We start from the raw sequence: 27,860 nt of genomic DNA, 5'->3' as shown, positions 1-27,860 counted from the left end.
AAGAATGTGCAGCGCAATATGGCTCCCAAGAAGCATAGTGGAAAGACGAAAGTGCAGAGCAGCAATGAAGGTGACAAGAACAGCAATGCAGGTGACAATGTGCAAAGTGGAAATGCAAGTGACAATGTGCAAAGTGGAAATGCAAGTGACAATGTGCAAAGTGGAAATGCAAGTGACAATGTGCAAAGTGGAAATGCAAGTGACAATGTGCAAAGTGGAAATGCAAGTGACAATGTGCAAAGGGGAAATGCAGGTGACAAGAATGTGCAGCGCAAGCATGGGGGCAAAAAGAAAGTGCAGAGCAGTAGTAAAGGTGACAGCAAGGTTGTGAAGAAAATAACCATTGAGCTGAAGAAGGAAATTATAGAAAAGCATGACCGTGGTATTCGTGTGACTGATCTGGCCTCGGAGTACAAGATGGCAAAGTCAACAATCTCGACTATTCTGAAAAACAAAGCCGCCATCAAAGGAGCTGATGTTGCAAAAGGAGTAACAATGTTAACCAAGCAGAGGACGCAAGTGCTGGAAGAGGTGGAAAAACTTTTGCTTGTGTGGTTGAATGAGAAACAGCTGGCAGGTGATAGCGTTAGTGAAGCTATGATCTGTGAGAAAGCCAGGAAATTGCACAGTGATTTACTGCAAAGAAGCCCCTCTACAACTGCAGCAAGTGACGAATTTAAAGCCAGTAGGGGGTGGTTTGAAAAATTCCGCAGGAGAAGTGGCATCCACAGTGTGATTAGACATGGTGAGGCTTCCAGTTCTGACAAGGCCGCAGCAGAAGCCTACAAGTTAGACTTTGCGGAATTCATGAAGACAGAAGGATACGTCCCTCAACAAGTGTTCAACTGTGATGAAACAGGGCTCTTCTGGAAAAAAATGCCGAACAGAACCTATATCACGCAGGAGGAAAAGGCACTACCAGGGCACAAGCCCATGAAGGACAGATTGACCCTTTTGCTGTGTGCCAACGCAAGCGCCGATCTGAAAATTAAACCACTACTGGTGTACCATTCTCAGACCCCTCGTGCATTTAGGGAACAAAATGTGAACAAGGCCAGACTGCCCGTCATGTGGAGAGCCAATGCCAAAGCTTGGGTCACAAGGCAATTGTTTATGGAATGGCTGCACGAGGTGTTTGCACCCACCGTCAGAAAATATCTTTCTGATAACCAGCTGCCTGAAAGGTGCCTTCTTCTGATGGACAATGCCCCGGCACACCCTCCAGCCTTGGTGGATGATATGGATGCTGAGTATGACTTCATCAAGGTAAAGTTCCTCCCCCCCAACACAACACCACTTCTGCAGCCTATGGACCAGCAAGTCATCTGCAACTTCAAGAAGCTGTACACAAAGGCGCTCTTCACTAGGTGTTTTAATGTCACTGAAGAGACGTCCTTGACTTTGAAAGACTTCTGGAAGAAACATTTCAATGTTGCCCACTGCATTAACCTCATTGACAAAGCCTGGGAAGAGGTCACTCCCCGAACCCTAAATTCAGCCTGGAGGAAACTGTGGCCAGAATGTGTCGCTGAACGTGAACATGACATTGAAGTGCCTGATGCTGAGGTAGTGGAGGAAATTGTGTCCATGGGCAAGAGTATGGGTCTGGACGTTGATGGTGCTGATGTGGAAGAGCTTGTTGAGGAACATAGGGAGGAGCTGACCACGGAAGAACTTTCTGAACTCCACAGTGAGCAGCAGAAGGCACTTCTTGAGGAGCATTCCACTGAGGAAGAGGAAGAAAGGGAGGAGGTTAGCAGTGATGCCATAAAATCCATTATGCAAAAATGGAATGAGTGCCATGATTTTTTTGAAAAGCACCACCCCAACATAACTGTCGTGAACAGAGTGTTAAATCTCATGAATGATAATGTGGTCTCTCATTTCCGGAGGGTTATGCAGCGCAGGAAGAGACAAGTGACATTGGACAGATTTTTCAGCAAAACTGAGCCTGCAGCTAGGAGACAAAGGAGAGAGGAAACCCCTGAAGGAGATCCCCCTGATGTCCTTATGGAGGGGGACTCTCCCTCCAAACAATAACTGCCTCCCACCTGCCTCCCACCTGCCTTCCTCCATGCCAGAAGTCATCACAAGCAAGGTTAGTGTCCTCTCTTTATACATTACTATACTGTACTAATGTGTATTGTAATTTTTGTGCTTCAAAAACCCCCAAAAAAAGGTCAGCACGGATTAACCGGATTTACATTGAACCCTATGGGAAAATGTGCCTCGGTTCGCGACCAATTCGGTTCGCGACCAGAGTCAGTTCACGAATTAAGTTCGTGAACCGAGGTATCACTGTATATTTAAATATGTTTCCATATATTGAAGCTCAATTGTATTTACCGGTAAATTAAATATATGGAAGCTGAATAGTCATACATTTTTCATTGATGTAAAATATATATTGAACTAGTGTTTCCTTAAGTCACCTTCCCCCATGCTGTTTTACATTCTGCTGTGATTAAGAAAAATGTACTGTAGGCTGGCAGGAGAAATGTTTTTTCTTAAATTTGGATAAGACAACTCCATTTGGGGAGGAGGTCTGGTGCAGTGGTTAGGGAGTTGGTCTTGTGGGTTTAATCCTTGCCTGGTTGCTAAATCTCTGATATTTTTCCATGATTATATTATCTTTTTTTAAAGAAAGATCAAAGTCAGCTACTGAAATCATCTTTCATTGCTGATGGCATGTGTGCTATATCAAATATATTGGACAATTTATGTAACAAAATAAAGAAATACAAATAAGTAGTTTAATTTGATTACAAAACAACTATAAATGTAACAAGTATAAGTTCTAAAATATATGCAGGCAAGTTATGCACTGAAAAAAGATATGTTATAAATTGTTCACAAAGCCCAAACTATTCAACTTTGAAAAAAAGATTACAACAAACTGTAGAATAAATAATGTAATTAATATTAGTTCCTTGGCTAAAAACAAACAAAGCTAGTGACCTGTAGAGATGGGCCAAACACCTCCCAATTTGGTTAGCACCAGAAATTCCAAACATAGCAAAAGTTCGGACCGGAACCAGAATTATATTAATAGTAAAATGGTCAGGTCTGAGCATGTAGGCCCTTTACAAAATAATCTAGAGTGGGTGACTGGGGACAAAGAGAAGGCTAATTTATGAAATACTTTCTTTAGCTCTGTGTATACAACAGAGCATGGGGGAGCTCATGTCCACAATGGGGGTGGTATTGACACAGCCCCAAATGATCCACAATGGCTCAAAGTGATATGGTCCAGAAATATTTAAACAGAATAAAGGTGGATAAAGCACCTGGACCAGATGGCATACACCTATAGATCCTAAAAGAATTGAGCTCTGTAATTTCAAAGCCATTGTATCTAATTTTTAGGGACTCATTAACCACTTAAGACCCGGACCTTAATGCAGGTAAAGGACCCGGTCAGTTTTTGCGATTCGGCACTGCGTCGCTTTAACTGACAATTGCGAGGTCGTGCGATGTGGCTCCCAAACAAAATTGGCGTCCTTTTTTTCCCACAAATAGAGCTTTCGTTTGGTGGTATTTGATCACCTCTACTGTTTTTATTTTTTGCGCTATAAACAAAAATAGAGCGACAATTTTGAAAAAAAACAATATTTTTTTTTGCTATAAAAAATATCACCAAAAAAGATATAAAAAAAATTTTTTTATCTCAGTTTAGGCCGATACGTATTATTCTACCTATTTTTGGTAAAAAAAATTGCAATAAGCGTTTATCGATTGGTTTGCGCAAAATTTATAGCGTTTACAAAATAGGAGATAGTTTTATTGCATTTTTATTAATATTTTTTTTTTTACTACTAATGGCGGCAATCAGCGTTTTTTTCGTGACTGCGACATTATGGCGGACACATCGGACAATTTTTACACATTTTTGGGACCATTGTTATTTTCACAGCAAAAAATGCTATAAAAATGCATTGTTTACTGTGAAAATGACAATTGCAGTTTGGGAGTTAACCACTAGGGGGCGCTGAAGGAGTTAAGTGTGACCTCATATGTGGTTCTAACTGTAGGGGGGCGGGGCTGGATGTGTGACATCATTGATCGTGCTTCCCTGTAACAGGGAACACACGATTAATGACAGCGCCACAGTGAAGAACGGGGAAGCTGTGTTTACACACATCGCTCCTCGTTCTTCAGCTTCGGAGGACCGATCGCGGGACACCGGCAGCGATTGGGTCCTCGGGTCCTGCGGCCGCGGTCACGGAGCTTCGGACCAGGGCTGGGCTTAAAGTGCACTGTACAGGTACGTGGATGTGCCCAGCCATGCCATTCTGCCAACGTATATCCACGTGAAGGGGTCCTTAAGTGGTTAATGACAGAAATAGTACCACTGGATTGGCATAGGGCCAATATGGTGCCTATATTTAAATTAATAAAAGACCACATAGATGAGTTCTAGCTGGGAAAAAAAAACAATTTAAGCAACACACAGCATGGATTCATGAAAGACAGAAGTTGTCAGACAAACCTGATTTATTTTTATGAAGAGGTAAGTAAAACCCTGGACAGAGGAATGGCTGTGGACGTGGCATATTTGGATTTTGCAAAAGTGTTCGATACAGTTCCGCACACACGGCTCATGTATAAGATAAAGTCTACAGGCTTGGAAATTTCAGTTTGTAAATGGATAGAAAACTGGCTAAAATACAGAATTCAGAGAGTAGTGGGTAATGATTCTTACTCGGAATGGTCTAAGGTTATCAGTGGTGTACACCAAGGTTCAGTGTTGGGACCCTTACTTTTTAATATATTTTTAAATGATATTGGGTCTGGGATCAAAAGTAACATTTCCGTCTTTGCAGATGACCCCAAGCTATGCAGTGGAATAACGTCCTTACAGGATGTCTCCAATTTACAAGCTGACCTCAATGCACTGTCTAATTGGGCGACTATGTGGCAGATGAGGTTTAATGTTGATAAATGTAAAGTTATGTACTTGGGGGCTAAGAATATGCATGCGTCATACATACTAGGGGGAGTACAATTGGGGGAATCTGTAGTGGAGAAGGCCCTGTGGGTTTTGGTAGATCATAAGCTCAATAATAGCATGCAATGCCAAGCTGCGGTTTCCAAAGCGAGCAAAGTCCTTTCTTGTATTAAGAGAGGTATGGACTCCAGAGAGAGAGATATAATTTTATCCCTGTTCAAATCATTAGTAAGACCTCATCTGAAATATGCAGCTCAGTTTTGAGCACCAGTTCTCAAAAAGGATACCAGGGAACTGGAGAAAGTGCAGAGAAGGGCAACCAAACTGATAAGAGGCATGGAGGAGCTCAGCTATGAGGAAAGATTAGAGGAACTGAATTTATTCTCTCTTGAGAAGAGGAGAATAAGAAGGAATATGATCAACATTTACAAATATACAAGGGGTCCATGTAGTGAACTTGGTGTTGAGTTATTCACTTTACGGTCAACACAAAAGACAAGGGGGGCACTCTTTACATCTAGAGGAAAAAAGATTTAATTTCCAAATACGAAAAGGTTTCTTCACAGTAAGAGCTGTGAAAATGTGGAATAGACTACATGCAGAGGTGGTTCTGGCAAGCTCAGTAGATTGCTTTAAGAAAGGTCTGGATCAGTGTTGCCAACCGTCCGTAGATTTACGGACAGCCCGTAAAAACAGGGCACTTTTCTCCTGTCCGTGAAAGTCAGTGGCAGGAGAAAAGTGGCAGTAAAAATTGCGTCGACCGGCGTGACAGAACTGTGCATGCGCAGTTCAGGAATTTGGCGAGAACATACAATCCTCCTAAGCCGAGCCTTCCAGTGCTGCCTCTGCTAAGCCCAGCCCACCTGCCACGCAACCAATGATGTGTCAGGCAGGGTCTGAGCGGGCGGATTTGAGGAGCCTCGTGGCAGAGTGGACAGAGCAGACGCTGGCGCATGTGGGAGTCAGTCGCTGCGCAGACTTTGACCTGACCGGACTGGACTGGTGCAACGGACCCATGCCTGGCTGAGGCTGACTGAGCCTGGTGGTGAGTGCGCTCACAGTCTCAGAGAAAGACTGAGACAGGCAGCCCACAGGGGGGATGATGATGACGGGGGTGATATGTCTGATGGTGGTGGCAGGGGGTGATATGTCTGATGGTGGTGGCAGGGGATGATATGTCTGATGGTGTTGGCAGGGGGTGATATGTCTGATGGTGGCAGGGCGTGATATGTCTGATGGTGGCAGGGGTGATATGTCTGATGGTGGCAGGGGGTGATATGTCTGATGGTGGTGGCAGGGGTGATATGTCTGATGGTGGTGGCAGTGGGTTATATGTCTGATGGTGGTGGCAGGGGGTGATATGTCTGATGGTGACAGGGGGTGATATGTCTGATGGTGGCAGGGGGTGATATGTCTGATGGTGGCAGGGGTGATATGTCTGATGGTGGTGGCAGGGGGTTATATGTCTGATGGTGGTGGCATGGGGTGATATGTTTGATGGTGGTGGCAGGGGGTGATATGTCTGGTGGTGACAGGGGGTGATTTGTCTGATGGTGGTGGCAGGGGGTGATATGTCTGATGGTGGCAGGGGGTGATATGTCTGATGGTGGCAGGGGGTGATATGTCTGATGGTGGCAGGGGTGATATGTCTGATGGTGGTGTCAGGGGGTGATATGTCTGATGGTGGTGGCAGAGGGTGATATGTCTGATGGTGGTGGCAGGGGGTGATATGTCTGATGGTGACAGGGGGTGATATGTCTGGTGGTGGCAGGGGATGATATGTCTGATGGTGGCAGGGGGTGATATGTCTGATGGTGACAGGGGGTGATATGTCTGATGGTGGCAGGGGTGATATGTCTGATGGTGGTGGCAGGGGGTGATATGTTTGATGGTGGTGGCAGGGGGTGAGTGATATGTCTGATGGTGGCAGGGGTTAATATGTCTGATGATGGTGGCAGGGGGTGATATGTCTGATGGTGGTGGCAGGGAGTGATATGTCTGATGGTGGTGGCAGGGGGTGATATGTCTGATGGTGGTGGCAGGGGTTGATATGTCTGATGGTGGTGGCAGGGGGTGATATGTCTGATGGTGGTGACAGGGGGTGATATGTCTTATGGTGGCAGGGGGTGATATGTCTGATGGTGGCAGGGGGTGATATGTCTGATGGTGGCAGGGGGTGATATGACTGATGGTGACAGGGGGTGATATGTCTGATGGTGGCAGGGGGTGATATGTCTGATGGTGGCAGGGGGTGATATGTCTGATGGTGGCGGCAGGGGATGATATGTCTGATGGTGGCGGCAGGGGATGATATGTCTGATGGTGGTGACAGGGGGTGATATATCTGATGGTGGTGGCAGGGGGTGATATGTCTGATGGTGGTGACAGGGGGTGATATGTCTGATGGTGGCAGAGGGTGATATGTCTGTTGGTGGCAGGGGGTGATATGTCTGTTGGTGGCAGGGGGTGATATGTCTGATGGTGGCAGGGGGTGATATGACTGATGGTGGCAGGGGGTGATATGTCTGATGGTGGCAGAGGTGATGTCTGATGGTTGTCAGGGGGTGATGGTGGGTAATGATGGTGGCAGAGGGTGATGTCTGATGGTGACAGGGGGTGATGTTGTATGGTGGCAGGGGGGTGATGTCTGATGGTTGGCAGGGGGTGATATGTCTGATGGTGGCAGGGGGTGATATGTCTGATGGTGGCAGGTGGTGATATGTCTGATGGTGGCAGGGGGTGATGGTGGGTAATGATGGTGACAGGGGGTGATGGTGGCAGGAGGTGATGGTGGCAGCGGGTGATGTCGTATGGTGGCAGGGGGTGATGATTGAGTGTTGGCAGGGGCTGATGATGGTGGCAGGGGGTGATGTCTGATGGTTGCCAGGGGGTGATGTCTGATGGTTGCCAGGGGGTGATGATGGTGGCAGGGGGTGATGGGTAATGATGGTGGCAGGGGGTGATGTCTGATGGTGGCAGGGGGTGATGATGGTGTCAGGGGGTGATGGTGGGTAATGATGGTGGCAGGGGGTAATGTCTGATGGTGGCAGGAGGTGATGGTGGCAGGGGGTGATGTCATATGGTGGCAGGGGGTGATGTCTGATGGTTGGCAGGGGGTGATGATGGTTGTAATGGGTGATGGTGGCAGGGGGTGATGTCTGATGGTGGCAGGGGGTGATGATGGTTGTAGTGGGTGATGGTGTCAGGAGGTGATGGTGGTAGTCTTTGTGGAGGCCAACTGCAAATAATAGAAATAAAAATGTATACTAGATGGCAATCAGACCAAACCGATCGTTTGTGGGCCCCATCGGTTATTTATCCATAGGTAAAAAAATAGGAACTTGCTTTAAAATTATCTGATGGATAAAAAACTATAGAAAAAAACGATCGTCTGTGGGTACGTCTATCGGTTAAAAATCCATGCATGCTCAGAATCAAGTCGACGCATGCTTGGAAGCATTGAACTTCATTTTTTTTTCAGCACGTCGTAGTGTTTTATGTCACCGCGTTCTGACACAATCGTTTTTTTTAACTGATGGTGTGTAGGCACGACTGATCATCAGATCATCAGTCAGCTTCATCGAGTAACTGATGGAAAAATCCATCAGACCGTTTTCATCAGACTAACCTATCGTGTGTACAGGGCATTAGTGATTAATTTTGTTCTGGTGTTGTGCTTCATATAAAGTCCCACCATTCCCCTTTCCCCTCTTTTTTCTAAACTTCATTGTATATTAGCTGTTTTTTCTACTGTATATGACAACCTCATTCTTCCACTATTAATGGTTGTGTAGCACTACCCCCGAAGGAGCTGCTGGTTTGATTTGAGTGGCACGTTACTTCTATCTTCCCGCCGTCTAGGGTACTGGATGAGAGCTGTAATAAAGTCAATGTCCACTGTTTCTGTGCTTCTATTACCCAACGGGGTAAAATAGTTAGAAGTAGTTGTAGGTGAAAGGATAGAAGGAATGGAAGGTGACAGATTCAGATGTAACCGCTTCCTGGAAACAGTCCTGTTTACAATGACAATTTTTCATTGCCACTCTAGCCAGAGTGGGTATAGTGCATCTGGATAGGCCTCTCTCACCAGCCTAGCAGCCAGAGTGTCACTTGGAAACTTTAGGGTGAAGTCTCTGCCACAGACCCTCTTAAAGGTGAAGATAGTTTCGGTCCAAAATCCATCTTAACTGGATTCAGCATCTGGGTCTCCTTCAAAACAGCTTTAGTTATGTCATGAACAGATAGGCGACCATCGTCCAGCCTCTCAGAAACAAAGTGTCCTTCGATGAGCAAGTAGGCCTCTCCTGAGACACCAGCCTCATGCTCGGTATCCCCCAGACAGGTTCTCCATCGATCGGCTTCCTCCCACAGGACGGACAGCCCAGGGCCACTAGCAAATTGCAGACTCAGTCTACCAACTGAGTCTACAAGGTAGATTAATGCTCCGGACCAACGTGGCCCCGGAGCCAGGAACACTGCAACACACACACCCCGGCCAGGAGGGCCACACACGGGGGTGGTGGGACGACTGCCTAGGTGGATGGCGGCAAGGCGACAACCCAAACCAACGGCGTCTGCCCTTTTAAATACCCTCCCCAGCATGCACAGCGAGGCAATCAACCCTCCTGATTGGCTGCCGCAGAGAAACATCCACACGACCCTGACCTCACTGCTGCCACCTGCTGTCTGGTGAGGCCTGAGTCCCCAGACATCAGCCGTGGGCACACAGTACAGCCAGAGCTGAAACAGAGGCCCTTAAATTTAGCCTAATAAACATGGTCAGAGGCAACTAACTCTCTGACCCCCTCTAAACTTACAGCAGCACCTGCTATGAAAGTAGCCAGGTGCTAGAGTTGCAAAGGAAGTTTTGGGTGTCGGCACCTTCTAAATCATAAGAAACAGAACATAATTTGGCCCCATTTGTTTACTGTATAGGAATGTAAATGTAAACAAAGTGGCTGGAAATAGTTAAAAAAAAGTCTGGTATGAATTTTAAGTGAGGGAACCCCACTTAAATCAAGAAAAAAAAAGTGTGGCACATCAAAACAAAAATCTCTACCAGACCCTTATGGGTGCATGCAGCTTGTCAGGCATGGAAAAGAGGGACCAAACAAGGCATCCCCTCCTGAACCATACAAAGCCACATGCCTCCAACATGCAAAGATACCTTACCAGGGGGAACCCAGGAGGAGCCAGGAGTGTCGGCAGGGGACCAGAGAAGAGGAGGATTGGGGCTGCTCTGTGCAAAACCAGTGCACAGAGCAGGTAAGTATGACATGTTTGTTATTTTAATAAAAAAATAAAAAAATAAAGAACTTAAAGATAAACCTTAACATTTCAGCCTTAGCCTGCAGCTGCACATAAGGAACCATTTTACCTTTATATGAACTGAATGCTGCCCAGATCTGTTGCTAGCCCTGTAAACATCCATGAAATTCTTGTTAGAAGTCAAATAGAGCACTCCCCCAAAGCCTGAGCAAATTATTTTAATGTCTAAGCACTTTTTAAAGGAGTTCACTTTTGTGAAAATTGCTTCTGCATGGGAATCTTTAGGGGTTGGTTAATTTATATCACTATAGGGTTGCTACTCTGCAACTGCAGGCCATGTTTGGAACTTTGGTTACAGATGATATATTTTAACAACAACAAAAGTGGCCTCTCCAATACATACAGAAATGTGTTACATTTCAAAAAAATAATTTGTTATCAATTTTTGTTGAATGACTACTGTAATAGACTTATTTGATATATTCTACATGTGTGCCTTTGCAGATAGGGCAAAAGAAAACCCGTACAAGTGCTACTGTCTTTGTTACAGACATCAAGACTTGACATGATATCCAAGCAATATATTTTATTGAGTTGCTTAGGCTGAACAAACAATTTTCAAAGAGGAAAGTGGAAAGTACAAAGTTACAGTAATAAGACTGAGATCCAGACTTTAACACAAAGAGAATGCAACATTATAAAATATACCAAATCTGTGTTTTCTCAGTAATGTGAAATGCTGTATTGCATTGACAGTTTCATGGTAATAGCAGTAGAAATGACAGTTTAAGCAGAGAGCTAGCCAAGCATTAGTATATCCAAGTAAAAGAACACAAACCTTTTTTTTCCAGCTTACAAGGTTTCATTTATTGCCAAATGTCTAAGATCAGTAATATGAACCCTTTTCAGATGTCCATTCTGGTGGTGAAAGCCTGAAGCCTCGTACACACGACCGAGAAACTTGACGGGCAAAACACATCGTTTTGCTCGTCGAGTTCCTTGTTAGGCTGTCAAGGATCTCGGCGAGCCAAATTTCTCCATTGCCGTCGAGGAAAAAGAAGACATGCTCTCTTTTTGGCTTGACGAAATCCTCGACAGTTTTTTAGTCGAAAAGTGTACACATGACCGGTTTCCTTGGCAAAAAATAAACAAAACAGCAAGTTTCTTGCTGTTTTTTGCAGAGAAACTCGGTCGTGTGTACGAGGCCTTAAAGATTCTCTACAATTTCTTTAAAGGGGTTGTAAAGGTGTGTCTTTTATTTTCTAAATAGGTTCCTGTAAGCTAGTGCATTGTTGGTTCACTTACCTTTTCCTTCGATTTCCCTTCTAAATGTTGACTTCCTGTTACTCCTCAGTAAGCTTGCCCCCATCATCCATGGTGGTTAGTCAGCCAGAACAGCTTACTGAGGAGGAACAGGAAGTGAGAAATTCAGACAAAGAAAAAAAAAACATTTAGAAGGGAAGTCGAAGGAAAAGGTAAGTGAACCAACAATGCACTAGCTTAAAGGAACCTATTTAGAAAATAAAAAACAAACCTTTACAACCCTTTTAATATTGGAGCAGAGCATTTAATCCTAAAGTCTTGCCCACTTATTTTGATCATATTTTAGTGATTTTAAAATATATGAAAACCCACTGACAATGAATAGACTTGAATATGTTAATAACATTCAAAAGCCATTATTTTCAAATCTGCAGATTTCATTTAAAATGATACCTGGAAATACTGCCATGGTGGCCTTTTACTGTTCCATGGGGCAACACTCTATGAGGATGCTTTGCAGCCATCACTTGAGTACATGCATGCAGGAAGTGGCTGCAAAGAGGCTGAAAAAGATCAACAGCACTGAGCTGCAACAAAGGATGAAAAAAAGGTGAAAATAGGAATTGTGTTTGTAAAATTATGGCAACTGTTTATGACACGCAAAGCTTTAGCAAACTTAATGTTGTTCAGTTAGGGTTTGCATCTGCTGGCATCCTTTCCTTGTTATCCCCAATTATATTTCTTGTAAAAATAATCCAAGCAACTCTTCTGTCACCCAATTACTTTTATAGGAAACAGACACTTTCTCCGACTTGTTCATTCCCCGACTTAGTTGGGGTAGGCGGTACACTTTGGTGGGGGTGGGTCAGCCACGCCATGTGACCTTTGACCTCTGGGAACCCGCCTACTGACCTTTGACCTTTGGGGGAGGTCCCTGTTACAATTCCTGAGTCCTAGCCATATTCTTCAATGGGAAACCCTAACCCTGAACGGTTGAGTGCATTACTTTTTGTTTTGTTTTTTTAACAATTGTACCTGCTAATTCCAGGTTTTTCTGAAGCTCTTAGCAAATGGTCCTTGGCTCTTAGACAACTCTTCTGAAAATTCTTTTCACTTCTGTGTCAGGAATCTTGTGAGGAGCACCTGGTCATGGCCGTTTTATGGTAACATTATGTTCTATCCACTTCCAGATTATGTCCCCAACAGTGCTCACTGGAACATTCAGAAGTTTAAAAGTCCCTTTGTAACCAAATGCCATCAGTATGTTTTGCAACAATAAGGTTGCTAGGGTCTTGTTTTTACCCATCATGAGATATTTCTCACACCTTGGTAATGAGACACCTTTTTATGAGTCTTCAGTTGAGACTGAACCAGCTGATATCAATTTGCACTGACAAGGGGCTGGATTTCTTCTAATTATTGATAGATTTCAGCTGGTGTCTTGGCTTTCCATGCCTTTTTGTGCCTCCCTTATTTTATGTGTTCAATACTTTTCCTCTGTGCCATTCCATTTTTTTACACATAACTTAATTTCTGAACGTATTTGTTTTCATTTCTTTGTATGTGTTGATTACATGGGTTTTTACTGACATGTGGTGATAATTTCATGTCAATAGCACCTTTAGGCTAGGTTCACACTGTAGCACGAAGCAGCTCACACCAGGGGGTCCAGTGCGTCCCTGTTCACCGTTTCAGGTCCGATTTCAGACCAAATTTTTGGCTAAATTTGGACCTGAAACAGACCAGAAGACACACAGGACCCCTGTGCAATTTGCATCGGAGCAAAGTCAAATCATTGTTCATAATGGAAGAAAGGGGAGGGTTACATCAACACACTGGAATGGTTTTGTGTCCCTGGTATTTAAATGCAGCCTAAATCTGGTTAAAATGGCTCCAAGTACAGTCAGTTTTTGCTGAACTGGCCAAAATCCAAACCATTGATGGCCATGCAAGTACTAACCAGCTTAACCCCCCTGGCGGTATTCCCGAGCCTGACTCGGGGTTACATTTTTCTGCTGCAATCGGTAACCCCGAGTCAGACTCGGGCTCGCCTCGCAGAATCCACAGGCGTTTACTTACCTCGTCCCTGGATCCAGCGATGCCACCGCGCTGTGTTAGCGAGCGGCTGCTCGCTCGATTCACACAGTGCCTCTGTGTGCCGCCGATCTCCGTTACCTGCGACGTTATGACGCACGGGGGCGGAGAACGGCGCCAAATTCAAAAACGTAAACAAACACCTTACATACAGTATACTGTAATCTTATAGATTACAGTACTGTATGTAAAAAATACACACCCCCCTTGTCCCTAGTGGTCTGCCCAGTGCCCTACATGTTCTTTTATATAATAAAAACTGTTCTTTCTGCCTGCAAACTGTAGATTGTCCATAGCAACCAAAAGTGTCCCTTTATGTCAAAAATGGTTTTAGACCAGCTAGAAAACAGCGATAATAAATTATAATCACTTGCAGAATTGTGCGATAGCGATTTGTGGGGAAATTCGTCATAAAAAAATAAAAGTAATGACAGCGACAATTCTGCAACTGAGCAAATTTCAGTGATTTTGAGTTGATTATATTATTGAATAATTTTTATTATAATTATATTATTGTTTGTTATAATTATTTATTATACTATAATTTTGTTTTAAAAAAAAATTCATACCCGGGATGCCTACTAGACTCTTGTTTGGTCAGATTTAAGTGAGTTATTCCTAAGAATTACAGGCCTACAGTATAAAACGCCAAATTTCCTTGCAAATAATGGTACCGCTTTCAGCACCTAAAATCTGAAATAATCATACCGCCAGGGAGGTTAACAAAAGTCAATTCGAAAATCAATTGAGATGGGTGGAAAAATATTGTCTGAACAGTGACTGTATTCTATAAGATGCAGTTGCTGTTTGGCAGCACCGCTGTATTCAAGACAACTGAAGCACCTGTGGCTGCTGAATACAACAGCTGACAGTGGGAATTCCTCTATGCAGGCTAGCGTGTATGGGGAAATCAGTTGATTTTCTGTTATTATACTCACAGACTGAATAAGAGAAATCTAACCCTTGAAGTACATGTCCACACCATGGATTCACTTTAACCACTTCAGCCCCGGACCATTTTGCTGGTCAATGACCGGGCCACTTTTTGCGATTTGGCACTGCGTCGCTTTAACTGACAATTGCGCGGTCGTGCGACGTGGCTCCCAAACAAAATTGGCGTCCTTTTTTTCCCACAAATAGAGCTTTCTTTTGGTGGTATTTGTTTTTTATTTTTTGAGCTACAGTTGCAATAAAAAGTATGTGAACCCTTTGGAATGATATGGATTTCTGCACAAATTGTTCATAAAATGTGATCTTATCTTCATCTTAGTCTAAATGCTAAAAAGACAGAAATTCTCATCTCTGGACGTATTGATCCAGCTGTCTTTCTGGGAAAATGGCCTACGAGCCTTGGGCCGTGTCCTGGGGACAATCTTTGACTGTAATCTGAATTGGATACCCCAAGTCAATCAATGTATCCGCAACGCACTGTATTACATCAGGTGTCTGAGAAAGGTCAAGAATCTGTTTTCTCAGTACCACCGGAAAGTCTTGGTTCAATCTCTCGTCAACTCCCGAGAGATTAAATAGGCGGGAGCATATTACCCCTACCCTGCGATCACTGCACTGGCTCACTGTGGTAGATCGCGTTGAGTTTAAGGCTCTTTGTCTTGCCTATCGCGCTTATCATGGGACGGGCCCGCAATATCTGAATTCCTTGATAACGCGATATGCTCCTTCACGAGCACTTAGATCACTAACAGCTGGTCTTGTCACTTGCCCATCTGCCCGTTTGCTTACCTTTGGGGGCAGACGCTTTTCTGTGAGGGCAGCGGCTCTATGGAATAGTCTCCCTGTTTCCATTCGGTCTCTATGTCTCTAAAAATCCCCTCCCAATCACACGCACACTCATACACAAGGTAAAGATAGGAAATACACATGTGAATAAACACTTATTACATCTTAGATATCCCCATGCACCTGAGAGGTAAAGAAATAATTTCTCAAATTATGAGCTTCAATGTTTTTGCCCTATGTCCATGTATTTATTCACCTAGCTTGTCCCTATTCACTAAAGGGACAGACAACGTCTTTTTCTGGGTCATACAGCATCTAGTACATACCTTGTCATTATTTTGTGCTGCATCACAAATGTAGAAGTGTTAATGTGATGAAAACATATCTCTTTCAGCACGGTGATCTTTCTGTGAATGCTTTGTCTGATTTGTCTGTCAGATCTGATTACTGCACCCGCCTCAGTGCTAGATTTGAAAACTTGGGATCGTGGCATATGTAGTTTCTTCACAGGAAGTGTCAGTTCTTAGACTACAGACAGAGGTCATGCAGTAATCTGTGCAGTGCCTTGCCACATGCCTCATGTTTGAACACAAAGAGAAACTTGTGTGTGCAAGCCAACAAATGATACAATGAAACTACATGATAAATACATTTCCTATGCAGGTAGAAACACAAGGTGCGTGTAGAAAGGTTAATAATGTGTTTAAGGCACCTTGTCAATGAACCTGCTTTTCAGCACACTGCAACACATAGTAACACATTACCATGTCTTGTGGAGAGCTGTGTGGAGAGCTGTGTTGCATAAAATTATGCCCATGTGGTCTGGTGATTTGCCAGGCCATTCATATGAATGGATTGCCTTAACACAGTGCACAAAGGCATATTATATTTGCCAGCAAAGCTGTTTTTTTCTGCTGCTGTTGCTGCTGCTGTTGATGAACAGTAGATGCAATAATTACAGTCAGTTTGCTTGTACATATATATATGTAAACTCCTTTCCTGGTTTATTGACTTATTAGGTAAGTAAGCAGGCATAACATGACAGCCCCAGAGTCTACACCTTTAAAAACGGGTCAGCAACGGCTGTTTCTATATTTCTGACTTTAAAGTTTCCCTACAGATTTAAGATAGGTCAATGTTTCCCAAATCTGTCCTAGGTGGCACCAATAGTTCGCAATGTGTTGTATTGCTGAACTGTATTTTATAGCTGCTGATCTAAGTAAAACTATTGTGATTGTGTAGATAAGAAGTAGAAAATGAAGGGTGAAGGAGAAACAGTTACAGGATTTGTCCAGAGAGTCAATGATGGGAAGTATATAGTGAGAAGATGCTCCGGTCTGCCTGCTCCAATGGTGCAGGTGCATTCTATATTCTATGTGAAGAAAATATGTAGCGCTGTGATAACATAGAGACAATAATTTCTCTAAGTGAATGATAAATTAATAATCACTGTACTGCAACAGTGATAAAGTGACAAAAACAAACAAATGTGGGGGGAATGAATAAACTAGTGCTATAAACAAACACAACCAAAAATAACAGTGTAAAGTCCATCAAAAAAACTTGTGAATGAATGGATGGTAAAATGACCACGTAGATCCTCAAAGGCAAACAATTATTTTCTTAAATTCAATGAAGATATGAATGCGCTTATCAGAAGGCGTGGATCTGCCTGTCAGCGACAGCAGATCAATAAGGCATGAACACTCTCAGGGCACAATCTGCTCGGCTTCCTCAAACTGGATCAACGAGTGGGATGAATCTTCAGTGGAGGGCCATGGATGCACGGTGTCCTGGAATGGTGTCCCGAATATCCCAAGATGTCTGGCCCCAAATGAATGAGGGGAGATGATAATGCAACCCCTTAGGGGATGGGACAAGGTAGAAATGGAAGGCTCCAAACAGCATGTGTGGGAGAAAAGAAAACACAGCCCCAATGGTGCAGGTCAAAAAATATAAAGGTTTTATTGTAATAAAACCACAGGTATACATTATAAAGTGATCACAAATGAATAAAAGGGGCAATACGTTTAAGAGCCCAGCCGCGGGGCGCACGCGTGACCCGGTCCGAAGCTCCGTGACCACGCCCACGGGACCAGCAGACCTGATCGCCGCCGGTGTCCCGCGATCGGTCACAGGAGCTGAAGAACGGGGAGAGGTGTGTGTAAACACACCTTCCCCAATCTTCTCTGTGGCAGTGACACTGATCGTCTGTTCCCTGATATAGAGAACGACGATCAGTGATGTCACACCTACAGCCACACCCCCCTACAGTGAAAATCACTCCCTTAGGGCACACTTAAGCCCTTAGCGCCACCTAGTGGTTAACCCCTTCATTGCTATTGTCATTTTCACAGTTATCAGTGCATTTTTATAGCATTTTTCGCAGTGAAAATGACAATGGTCCCAAAAATGTGTCAAAAGTGTCCGATGTGTCCGCCATAATGTCGCAGTCAGGAAAAAAATCGCTGATTACTGCTATTACTAGTAATAAAAAAAATATTAATAAAAATGCCATAAAACTATCCCCTGTTTTGTAAAAGCTATAAATGTTGCGCAAACCAATCGATAAACGCTTATTGCAATTTTTGTTTTTACCAAAAATAGGCAGAAGAATACGTATCGGCCTAAACTGAGGAAAAAATATGTTTTTTATATATTTTTTGGGGATATTTATTGTGGCAAAAAGTAAAAAATATTGAATCTTTTTCAAAATTGTCGCTCAATTTTAGTTTATACCGCAAAAAATAAAAAACGCAGAGGTGATCAAATACCACCAAAAGAAAGCTCTATTTGTGGGGAAAAAATACGCTAATTTTGTTTGGGAGCCACGTCGCACGACCGCGCAATTGTCAGTTAAAGCGACGCAGTGCCGAATCACAATAAGTGGCCCGGTCTTAGACCAGCAAAATGGTCCGGGGCTTAAGTGGTTAACTAATACTTTTTTTTGTACAGGGGCAGGGGGTGTGTCTTAAGTCTACATAATTTTGCTAATAAGCACCCCTTGTTCTCATCTTAAAATGTTGGGAGTTATGTAAAAGTAGAAAGTAAACTGATTGTAAATAGGAAAGTGTCTATTTTTCCTTGTTTATGTAGTCCAGCAACTGGCTACAACAATGTTGTAATTGTGCTAATGCAGTATACTAGACTTTGTGCAAAAAAAAAGCAAAATATTTACCTCTCCAGTTTTCTGTGCCACTGAACATCGCTCAAGTAAAGAGAAGCCAGCACCTCTAGACATGTCAATCTCCTGTGGCCCCTGCTTCTGAAGGTGAGGTGGGGGAGAAACAGAAAACTGACACCCCAAAGAAATGTCAGTTTCAAGATAGACTTTCGAGTACAACTTCTTTTCACTGGAGCAGTGTTTGGCGTGCAGGCAGAAGGAGAGGTAATTAATTATCCTATTTGTAGGAAGACCATTAATTCTGATTTTGTTTTTGCAACATAATCACCTTAAGTAATACAGTGTGATCACTGTCCTGCTCCTAACCTGTACCTGTGCAGTGAACGTAAAGCAGCATACTGATGAGGTCCACACTCTACACTTCTCTCTTGTGAGTCTTTTAAAATGGTTGAATGACAGTAGCATGCAATGCAATACAATAAGTTCCATTGTATCACTATCCCCACAGAAGCTGCTCATTGATGTTGTTGTATGCAATAGAAGCCCAGTGACCCAATAATCACTCTAGGAGTTGAGCTCTAATGTTGGAAACATTTAAATGGGGAGGGGTATAGGGCATGGAAAACTCCAAATTGTGCTAAGCTCCAAAGTGAGAGAACACTATCTTCTATATTCTTTGGTGTCACACTTCCCACATGAGACCGAAAGGAATGGCCAGATCAGGGACACTATGAGAACTGTGCCCTATAGTGCTGCCTGTATTGACAACTACATTCCCATAGCACCGGGATCTGCAGATCATAAGACGATAGAGCAACTGTCCAGACTTAGCTCCCAGGTGCCTTATAGTGAGATTCCTCTGACAGAATCCTCTGGAATGAAGTCCCTGCGTGGTTAATACAGTTGCAGGTCCCTCAGCTCTGCTCCAACCAGGACCCTGGTGGACATCAGCAGCACACCAAAAATGGCACCCTTTGGGGCAGTAGTTCCTGGTGGAACTTCCAAACCCAACTGATCTCCCTCTCAAACTACCGTATTTATCAGCGCATATAACACACACCCCAATTTTAAGAGGGAAGTTTCAGGATAAAAACATATTTTTAAAATAGACAACTTTGAAGCAAATTAAGGGTCAGTGACCATCAATGTCCATCTTCAGCCCAAATAAAGTCCTCAATGCAGCACAAATAAAATCCTCAATGCAGCACAAGTAAAGTCCTCAGTGCAGCACAAAAAAAGTCCTCAATGCAGCACAAATAAAGTCCTGATTGCAGCCTGATTATTGTCATTAATGCCTTTTTAAACTAATATCATTTGCAGTCTCACCATCTCCCACACCAGCAGCCTGAATCAGGAAATCACTGAGCCGTCATCTCCTCTGGACTCGGCTCTCACGTTACACACACAGTCCCGCCGAACGGAGAGGAGATGACAGCTCTGAGGTACGCTATTGGCGTATAACACGCACCCCTGCTTTGTCCCCGATTCTCAGACGGAAAAAGGGTGTGTTATACGCCGATAAATACGGTATTTATTAGTTTTCAGCCCCCTGCTGGGCACACCTCCTCAGGGATTAGCTGAGTACCAGTCAATATGTCAGCAGCCTAATCCGACTCTCCCCTCCCTATGTTCTAGAAGCCTCCAGAATATGACTACAGCCAAACTCTGCAGCCAGTGAGAGTCCAAACAGACCAAAGCAATTAAGAGCTATTTCACTTTATTACAGAGAGAGTCAAACTGATTAAATTTACCTACCTCCTAGCAACCTACCAAGGAGGGTGCTACATGAGACTATGACCTTGTTCACACCCCTGCATTTGTATGTTCATTTTGAAGGCGCAAAAATGATTTTGATATAAAGGTCCATATACGGTGACCACACGACGTGGAAAAAATTCTTCCAAATAACAACACTGGATGTTGAATGGCCGATTGCCTGAAGGAATCAAGGTTACTTCACACAAAGAGAGGATGAGGTACTCTTACCGTGTGGTGTGGACTCATCTGTTTATGCAACAGTGGGTCTGGAGTGCTTGTGGTCTCAGAGGACCTAAATCAATGCGGCAGGGTCTCCCAGGTTAGCAGTGCGATCTTAATGACTCCTATGGAATGGATCCCAGAGACTGAAGCAATGAACCAGTGGACCTTCTGCTAGAGGATGAGTGTGGACCAATTCGTATAGGCTCCAAAAATAAAACAAACAAAAGAATGCTCCAAATGGTGCAGGTCATAAAAACCACTGAAGGTTTATTGAGATAAAAAAGGGCCATACAAAATGACAAATTGAATAAAAGTGATCACATAAATGAAAATATAAAAGCCGTATGGGGTGCTGTGAAGCAAAAAACCTGATGTGTTTCGGCTCAGAAAGCCATCACCAGGGGCATGCATCTCTTTTGTTCTGCATTTGTCAGAATGAGGCATGTCTAATTTTAAATGTCATTTCTGCTCCATTAAAGAATATGTATGCACAAAAATGCATGTATTGTGCCTTTTATTCTAATGTGCTGTGGGTTGGCATATGTCAGGTTGTCATCCCATGATTAAAAACACCTTGCCTGGATACCTGGCTTTTGTTTAGCCACATGTCAGACAAGATGGCTGCTGCTAATGCTTACTGTTCCAGTGAGAGAGTCCTCAGGGATATTTGTAGCCTCCCTCACCCCTATGATCCCTCTAAACACTAGTTCAAAGATAAACACAGAAAATAAATTATTTCCACAGTGCAGGATGAATTCTTTTACAGCAGCTTCAAACGGTGGTATAAAATCAGCCATGCTTCCTTAACACCATATACAGAAAACCTGGAAAACACATTCCCTCATGATGTCACTACAGGAAAATCATCCTCATCAGCTAAAACCAAAAATGCATAATACGTACATAAAATGCACATAAACACATTGAGACACACATAAGGAAACAAGATGGAAAATGCATGAACATGAACATGAATAGATAAAGCTCCACCTAGTGCCCAAAATGAGATATATTTTCTAGGGTATTTCAGAAAAAATATATAATTAGACTAAATTGTTATTTTTATATCTACATGTAGTTCAGTTTTCATAAAAATGTATTTCCCCAAATGTCACATTTAACGGTTTATTTTGAATAGCTAATACAATGCTATTCCTTTGGGATGTCTGTAACACTGAAACTATGAATTGTTCTGCTTTTTGGTGATTTCACTTAATAAACAGCTTAGTCATTTGTGGTATATTGTATTTGGAACAAAGAACACATTATGAAATAATTCTACTGAACACGAGTCAGGCTAAGTGCACAGTGTTTTAGCATGCATGCAGAATGTTCTTACGCTGAGCAACTTATGTTCAACTAACTGCTATAGCACAAATTCCCATTTGTAACACTAAGATAGCTTAGAACCTTAAAAGTTTAGAGGTGGGATAATATTACTCAAAATCAGGAATTACAAAAAGCAAATATATGTGAATATGACTTAAAACTGTGTTAAACCCAAAACCAAACATGTACAGTAATATATTTGTAGCTTATCATTCCTTAATTTTGGTGGCTGCGTTATTTCTTTTAGGCTTTTTTCCCTCTGTTTTCACCTAGTCAGTAACCCACTTTTTGTATTAGAGTGCCTACACCCTGGATAAAGAAATAAAGGTGAACAGATATCTGCGCTAACTCAAAGACACAATAGTCCCAATGCAAAGCAGCTAGCACAGTTTGTAGATAACCAAACAAAAAGAGTATATAGTCCAATAGTGCAGCGCTCTAGTAAATAGAAAAAATTAATTAAAACAATAATGTGAAAAGATAAAGTCCAAAGAGATATATTCATCAATGAAGTTGAAATATAGAACCTCCACCGAAACTTCAGTGTGCAGACAAGGAAAACACACCACACCACCGTGCAAACAATCTGCTTACCAGAGCAACATCATTATGGGCATGAAATCAAATAACGTGTAGGTCAGTGGCAGTCGCACTTCCAACAGTGTATATGGGTGAAAACGGTTGTCCACAGGAAGCATCAATGGTGAAATATCATCCCGAAAATCACAGGGATTCAAAGGTGTACATTGCGTTCATCAACAGGTATATAACCAAAAATGCAGAGAAGAAATGGAAATAGTGAAGCCCGTAGGTAAAAGCAACATGCAATTTATTGTATGGTATTTACAAAAGCAGACAGGTAAACAGGCATCAAAACATATAAAAACTCTGCGGTTCATAGCGTACTTGTATCGGCCAAGAAGCAACAGAGATACATCGGGACAGCAGCACTATCATCAGTCTGGGTGAGGGGAGTATGAAGCCTCGTACACACGATCAGTCTGACTGATGGTCCGTCGCGCCCACACACCATCGGTTAAATAACCGATCGTGTCAGAACGCGGTGACGTAAAACACAACGACGTGCTGAAAAAAATGAAGTTCAATGCTTCCAAAAATGCGTCGACTTGATTCTGAGCATGCGTGGATTTTTAACCGATGGTCATGCCTACTAACGATCGGTTTTGACCTATCGGTTAGGAATCCATCGGTTAAATTTAAAGCAAGTTGGCTTCTTTTTAACCGCTGGTTAAATAACCTATGGGGCCCACACACGATCGGTTTTGACCGATGAAAACGGTCCATCAGACCGTTGTCCTCTGTTTAACCTATCGTGTGTACGAGGCCTAAGATGTACTCACTAACAAATTGAAGCCATGTCCAGCTCATGCTGGGCACCAGAGATCTATGAGAACGAGCATTCTAGCTGAATATAAAGACAACCCATACCACAATATTTTATAGACAAAAGAGCATAGTTGCTGTAAACGTGATATGCTTTGCAGTGTTATGCTTTATGTAAAGCTCATTAATAATGATATGTAAATGCTGTTGCATATCTAGGTCTCCAGAGGCAAATCTACACAAATCTAGAAAATCTAGAAAACCAGATGATGATACCCGATAATGCTACGGATACCCTTGCAGAATCAGCTCTAAAGTATTCGCTGAGGCATAAATGCTGCTATGGCTGAGTTTGTAGAGGGCCGAGAAGTTTTGGGTGTAGTAAATGTAGTATAATGTGCTTACCTTGATTGTTGTTCAGACAAACTTTCCTACCACTTGCCACATGTCATTTTTGTTTTACTGATTGTTTTTTTTAAACTGTTATGCCGCGTACAGATGGTCGTTTTTTGTGATTAAATAAAACGACGTTTTAAATCATGAAACAAAAACGAAGTTTTTCAAACTTCATTTTCAAAAACGATGAAGCATACACACCATCGTTTTTTCAAAATGCTCTAGCAAAGCGCGGTTACGTTCAGCACGTACGGCGGCACTCTGTTCCATTGAAGCTCGCTTCATAACTTGCTTCTGAGCATGCGCGGGTTTAAAAACGTTGTTTTGCCCACACACTATCATTTTAAATGACACAAAAAATTACGTTTTGAAAAACAACACAAAAAATTCAAGCATGTTCGATTTTTTTTTTGTCGTTTTTCAGAAGACATAAAACGACGTTTTCCCCACACACGGTCATTTTAAATAACGTTTTCAAAAACGACGTTTTTTTTCATCACAAAAAACGACCGTCTGTACGCGGCATTAAGCAACAGCTAGGGAAGTGTTAACATCATGGGCATAGCATAGGGGTTGCAGGGGTCACAATCGCAACCCCACCCCTAGTTTCAGGGGGCCCCTGCAGCATCCCTGTCATATTATCATAAAGTCCAGGTCCGATCTACCCTAGGGCCCCACAGCCATGCTCCAGTACTGGGCTTCCACTTTGCCTTCCACAGTCCACACCCCTCTGTTCTCATTGGCTGGGAAGAAGCTGCCAGCCATTTAATGAATGGAGAGGAGCACGGGGCAAGAACAGCCCAGGATGGGGCAGTGTCTGTGTTGTGTGCTGGCAACAGAGAACGATAACTGAGCTCAGCAAGTTAAGAGGAGAGTGCCGTCCTGTAGTCACGATGGGACTACAGTGTCTTCTAGTCACCCTCTGGGATTCAAGAAGACACTGTGTCTTCTAGTCACCCTCTGGGATTCTCTGTACCCCCCCACCTGGAGATGTCCGCTTACCCCACTTCCCTGACCTTCCCCCAACACCTGCCAACACTGACAGAGAAACGTTCAGAAGTTGCTAAAACAAATCCCTTAACACCACCTGAGGGGTTGCAGGCTCCAGATTTCGTGTCATGTGGCTTTGCCCCCCCCCCAGATCTAGGTTGTGCCCCCTTTCAAAGCCCTCTGACCACCCCCTGCACCCTGGATGCTATGCCAGCTGCTGAGCTCCTTTCCCAGTGCAGCACTCTATACTGAAATTACATTCCCTTACAACATATCCAGTCAGCCACAATCTGCATAGGGTGTATCTGCCTACTGCAACTACACTGCTGTTCCGACCAGGGGATTTCACAGGTCATAACGGCAACATAAAAGTCAGATACACCATGTGAAGGCTGACAGACTGTGTGTAAAGGTGATCCCTGTCCTCTGATTCTCCAGCGGCGATCCCTGTCCTCTGATTCTTCAGCGCTGATCCCTGTCTTCTGATGTAAGGAGGAACTCTGGGAACTTTTAAGCCACTTTGAGTATGTTGGAGTGCGGTGGGTGTATCTGCACACACGATGGAAGTGGTGGGTGGTAGTGGGGGGAGGCCAGGTCAATTTTTGCATCGGGGCCCACAAGCTTCAAGCTACGCGTCTGGTTAAAGTGTTGCTAAACCCACAATAGTAAAGTCAGTCTGTATATGCAGAGTAGCATGCTTGTTATACTCACTGTGGAACCTAAGCAGTTAGTCATCTGCATTGTCTAAAAAAGGCTGTTTGATCCTGTATGCACAGATCCTCCTCTCCCTGCACTGTCCCCTTGGATAAGCCTGAATAAGACACAGTGAGTGAAGTGATACAAATGCTCAGTTTGGTCTCTATTGCTGGAGAGAACATTTCCTGATTTATCGGAGCTAGTCAGGTCACACGTTAATGATATCACACATTTGAGCGTGTATACAGATCCTAAATGACAGATGTCACAGATCCTAAAAGATGTCACATCTTAATTGATAGATGATCGGCCTCCCATAAAAGCATGAGGACACAGGGTAAAAGGATTTCAAGAGACAGTGATTCCCATAAACAAGATAACACTACTGTACATGTTACCACAGTTTTCTACAGTAGGGATGAGCCCGATGTTCGAGTCGAACCTTAGTTCGATTCGAACATCGTGTTTTTTGGTGTTCACCGAATAATGAACAATTTGGGGTGTTCACTGTAAATTCAAGAGCCGCGGAACAGCACCCGCGATTGCCCAGTAATGGACTTTTGATAACAGAAAACAAACACTCCTGGGCACGAGTAGATTACCAGACAGTCTGTATGTTGTGATGGTGCATATCACTGACCTTGCTGCCCTCAGGGATAGGGGTATCCTAACGATAAACAAGAAAAAGAAAGGGCGCACCAGCCTGTGCATTATCCTTTAAATGGAATTTATTTACAATAGATAAAAAAGAAAACTACTCACAAACGTAGGTGAAAGGCTCACAATGTAAATAGTTTTCACAGGTAGCAGCAATGAGTCAGACCAAAATGCACTCCAAATGGTCACAGAGGGAATGACGAGGGCCACTGCCGGCTGACGCGTTTCGAAGGACAACCTTAGGCTGGGCTCTGAGGAAGAAGGTTGTCCTTTGAAGTTTTAAATTACCTTTTTCCTTTAGAAATGTCCTTTAGATGGGCTATATATTTTCTGTTGCACCATTGGCATGGTTATATCTTCTTAGTCCTCTACATAAAATTATCAGAAATTTGTGCTTAAAGTAGAATTAGAGGCAACACTTTTTTTTCATTTTGGATAGAATAAGGAGGGTTAAAGGTCCTGTCAGTTTATTTTTTACCATCCCTGTCCCATTGCGGAGATTTCCCTTCACTTCCTGCCCCATAGCCAAACATGAAGTGAGAAGAAAATCTATGCAAATTAAGGGAATCCATCCCCCAGGCCCTCAGAACTAGTGCCTCCACTCGAAAATTTCAGGGTGGGTCTTAAACAGGAAGGGGTGGGTCATATTTAAATTAGGGGGTGCACAAGTTTAGTCAGGCCTAGGGCAGCACAAAACCTAAATACACTACTGGTACTGTGGGAGACCAGATATAGTGATTGCATCTTCTTGGTTTAGTAACACTTTAAAGTGGCTGTAAACCCTCCCCCACAACTTTATCCCATGTAAATCAGCATAAAAAAAACCCTAATGAACACTTCTTGTAGAAATATCCTTGCTTAGTATTGTTGTAATCCTTTTTGTTCTTAACCACTTGCTTACTGGGCACATATACCCCCCTCCTGCCCAGGTGAAATTTCAGCTTTCGGCACTGCATCGATATAACTAACAATTGCGCGGTCGTGCGACGTGGCTCCCAAACAAAATTGACGTCCTTTTTTCCCCACAAGTAGAGCTTTCTTTTGGTGGTATTTGATCGCCTGTGCGGTTTTTATTTTTTGCGCTATAAACAAAAAAGTGAGACAATTTTGAAAAAAATACAATATTTTTTACTTCTTGCTATAATAAATATCCCAATTTAAAAAAAAAAAAACATTTTTTTTTCTCAGTTTAGGCCGATACGTATTCTTCTACATATTTTTGGTAAAAAAAAAAAAAAATCGCAATAAGCGACTGGTTTGCGCAAAAGTTATAGCGCTTACAAAATAGGGGACAGAATTATTATTTTTTAATTATTTTTTTTTAATAGAAATGGCGGCGATCTGCGATTTTTAATGGGACTGCGACGTTATGGCGGACACATCGGACACATATTTGGCGCCATTAACATTTATACTGCGATCAGTGCTATAAATATGCACTAATTACAGTATAAATGTGACTGGCATTGAAGGGGTTAACACTAGGGGGTGAGGAAGGGTTTAAATGTATCCCTGCTTAGTGTTCTAACTGTGGGGGAGGGGGGGTGACTGGGGGGGTGACCGATCTGTGTCTCTATGTACAAGAGACACAGATCCGTCTCCTCTCCAGAGACAGCACCGCTGTCTCTGTGTAAAACGGCAATGAGAGATGATCTCATATGTTTACATATGAGATCCTCTCTCATTGGCCGCACAGATCGCCTCGCGAACGGCCACTCTGATTGGCCGTTCGCGGCGATCTGTAATTGGCTGTGTCCGAGGGACACGGCCAACACAGATTTTCCCCGCAGCGCGCTCTGGAGCGCGCGCGGGGACCGCCCTAAGGGGCGGCCGTCAATTGACGGCAGTTTGGAAATTGGGATCCGCACTGTAGCCGTCAATTGACGGCAGGCGGATCCCAAGTGGTTAAGAATGACGTCACTGGAGCATGCCCAGATCTCCCCTGATTTACGGCACACTCTGCTTGCTTGTCTGTCTGTTATCAGGAATTTCTACGGCACAACAGTGAAATCCCACAAGACTGCATAATCACTC

The 27,860-nt window shown here is 43.2% G+C and overlaps 2 protein-coding genes across 2 annotated transcripts in view; both read left to right on the top strand.

Annotated features, from left to right (window-relative positions):
- Positions 1-27,860, top strand: part of COL10A1 (collagen type X alpha 1 chain) — a 133,225-nt gene that overhangs the window by 37,358 nt on the left and 68,007 nt on the right. The gene's annotated exons all lie outside the window — the stretch shown is intronic.
- Positions 418-2,040, top strand: LOC120935711 (tigger transposable element-derived protein 1-like). Its single transcript, XM_040347771.1, has one exon. It carries the CDS (start codon positions 418-420, stop codon positions 2,038-2,040), a length of 1,623 nt encoding a protein of 540 aa, XP_040203705.1.

This window comes from Rana temporaria, chromosome 4 (assembly GCF_905171775.1).
Source record: "Rana temporaria chromosome 4, aRanTem1.1, whole genome shotgun sequence".
NCBI lineage: Eukaryota > Metazoa > Chordata > Amphibia > Anura > Ranidae > Rana > Rana temporaria.
Note: the sequence above shows the minus strand (reverse complement) of the source record. Positions and strands in the feature narration are given on the sequence as shown.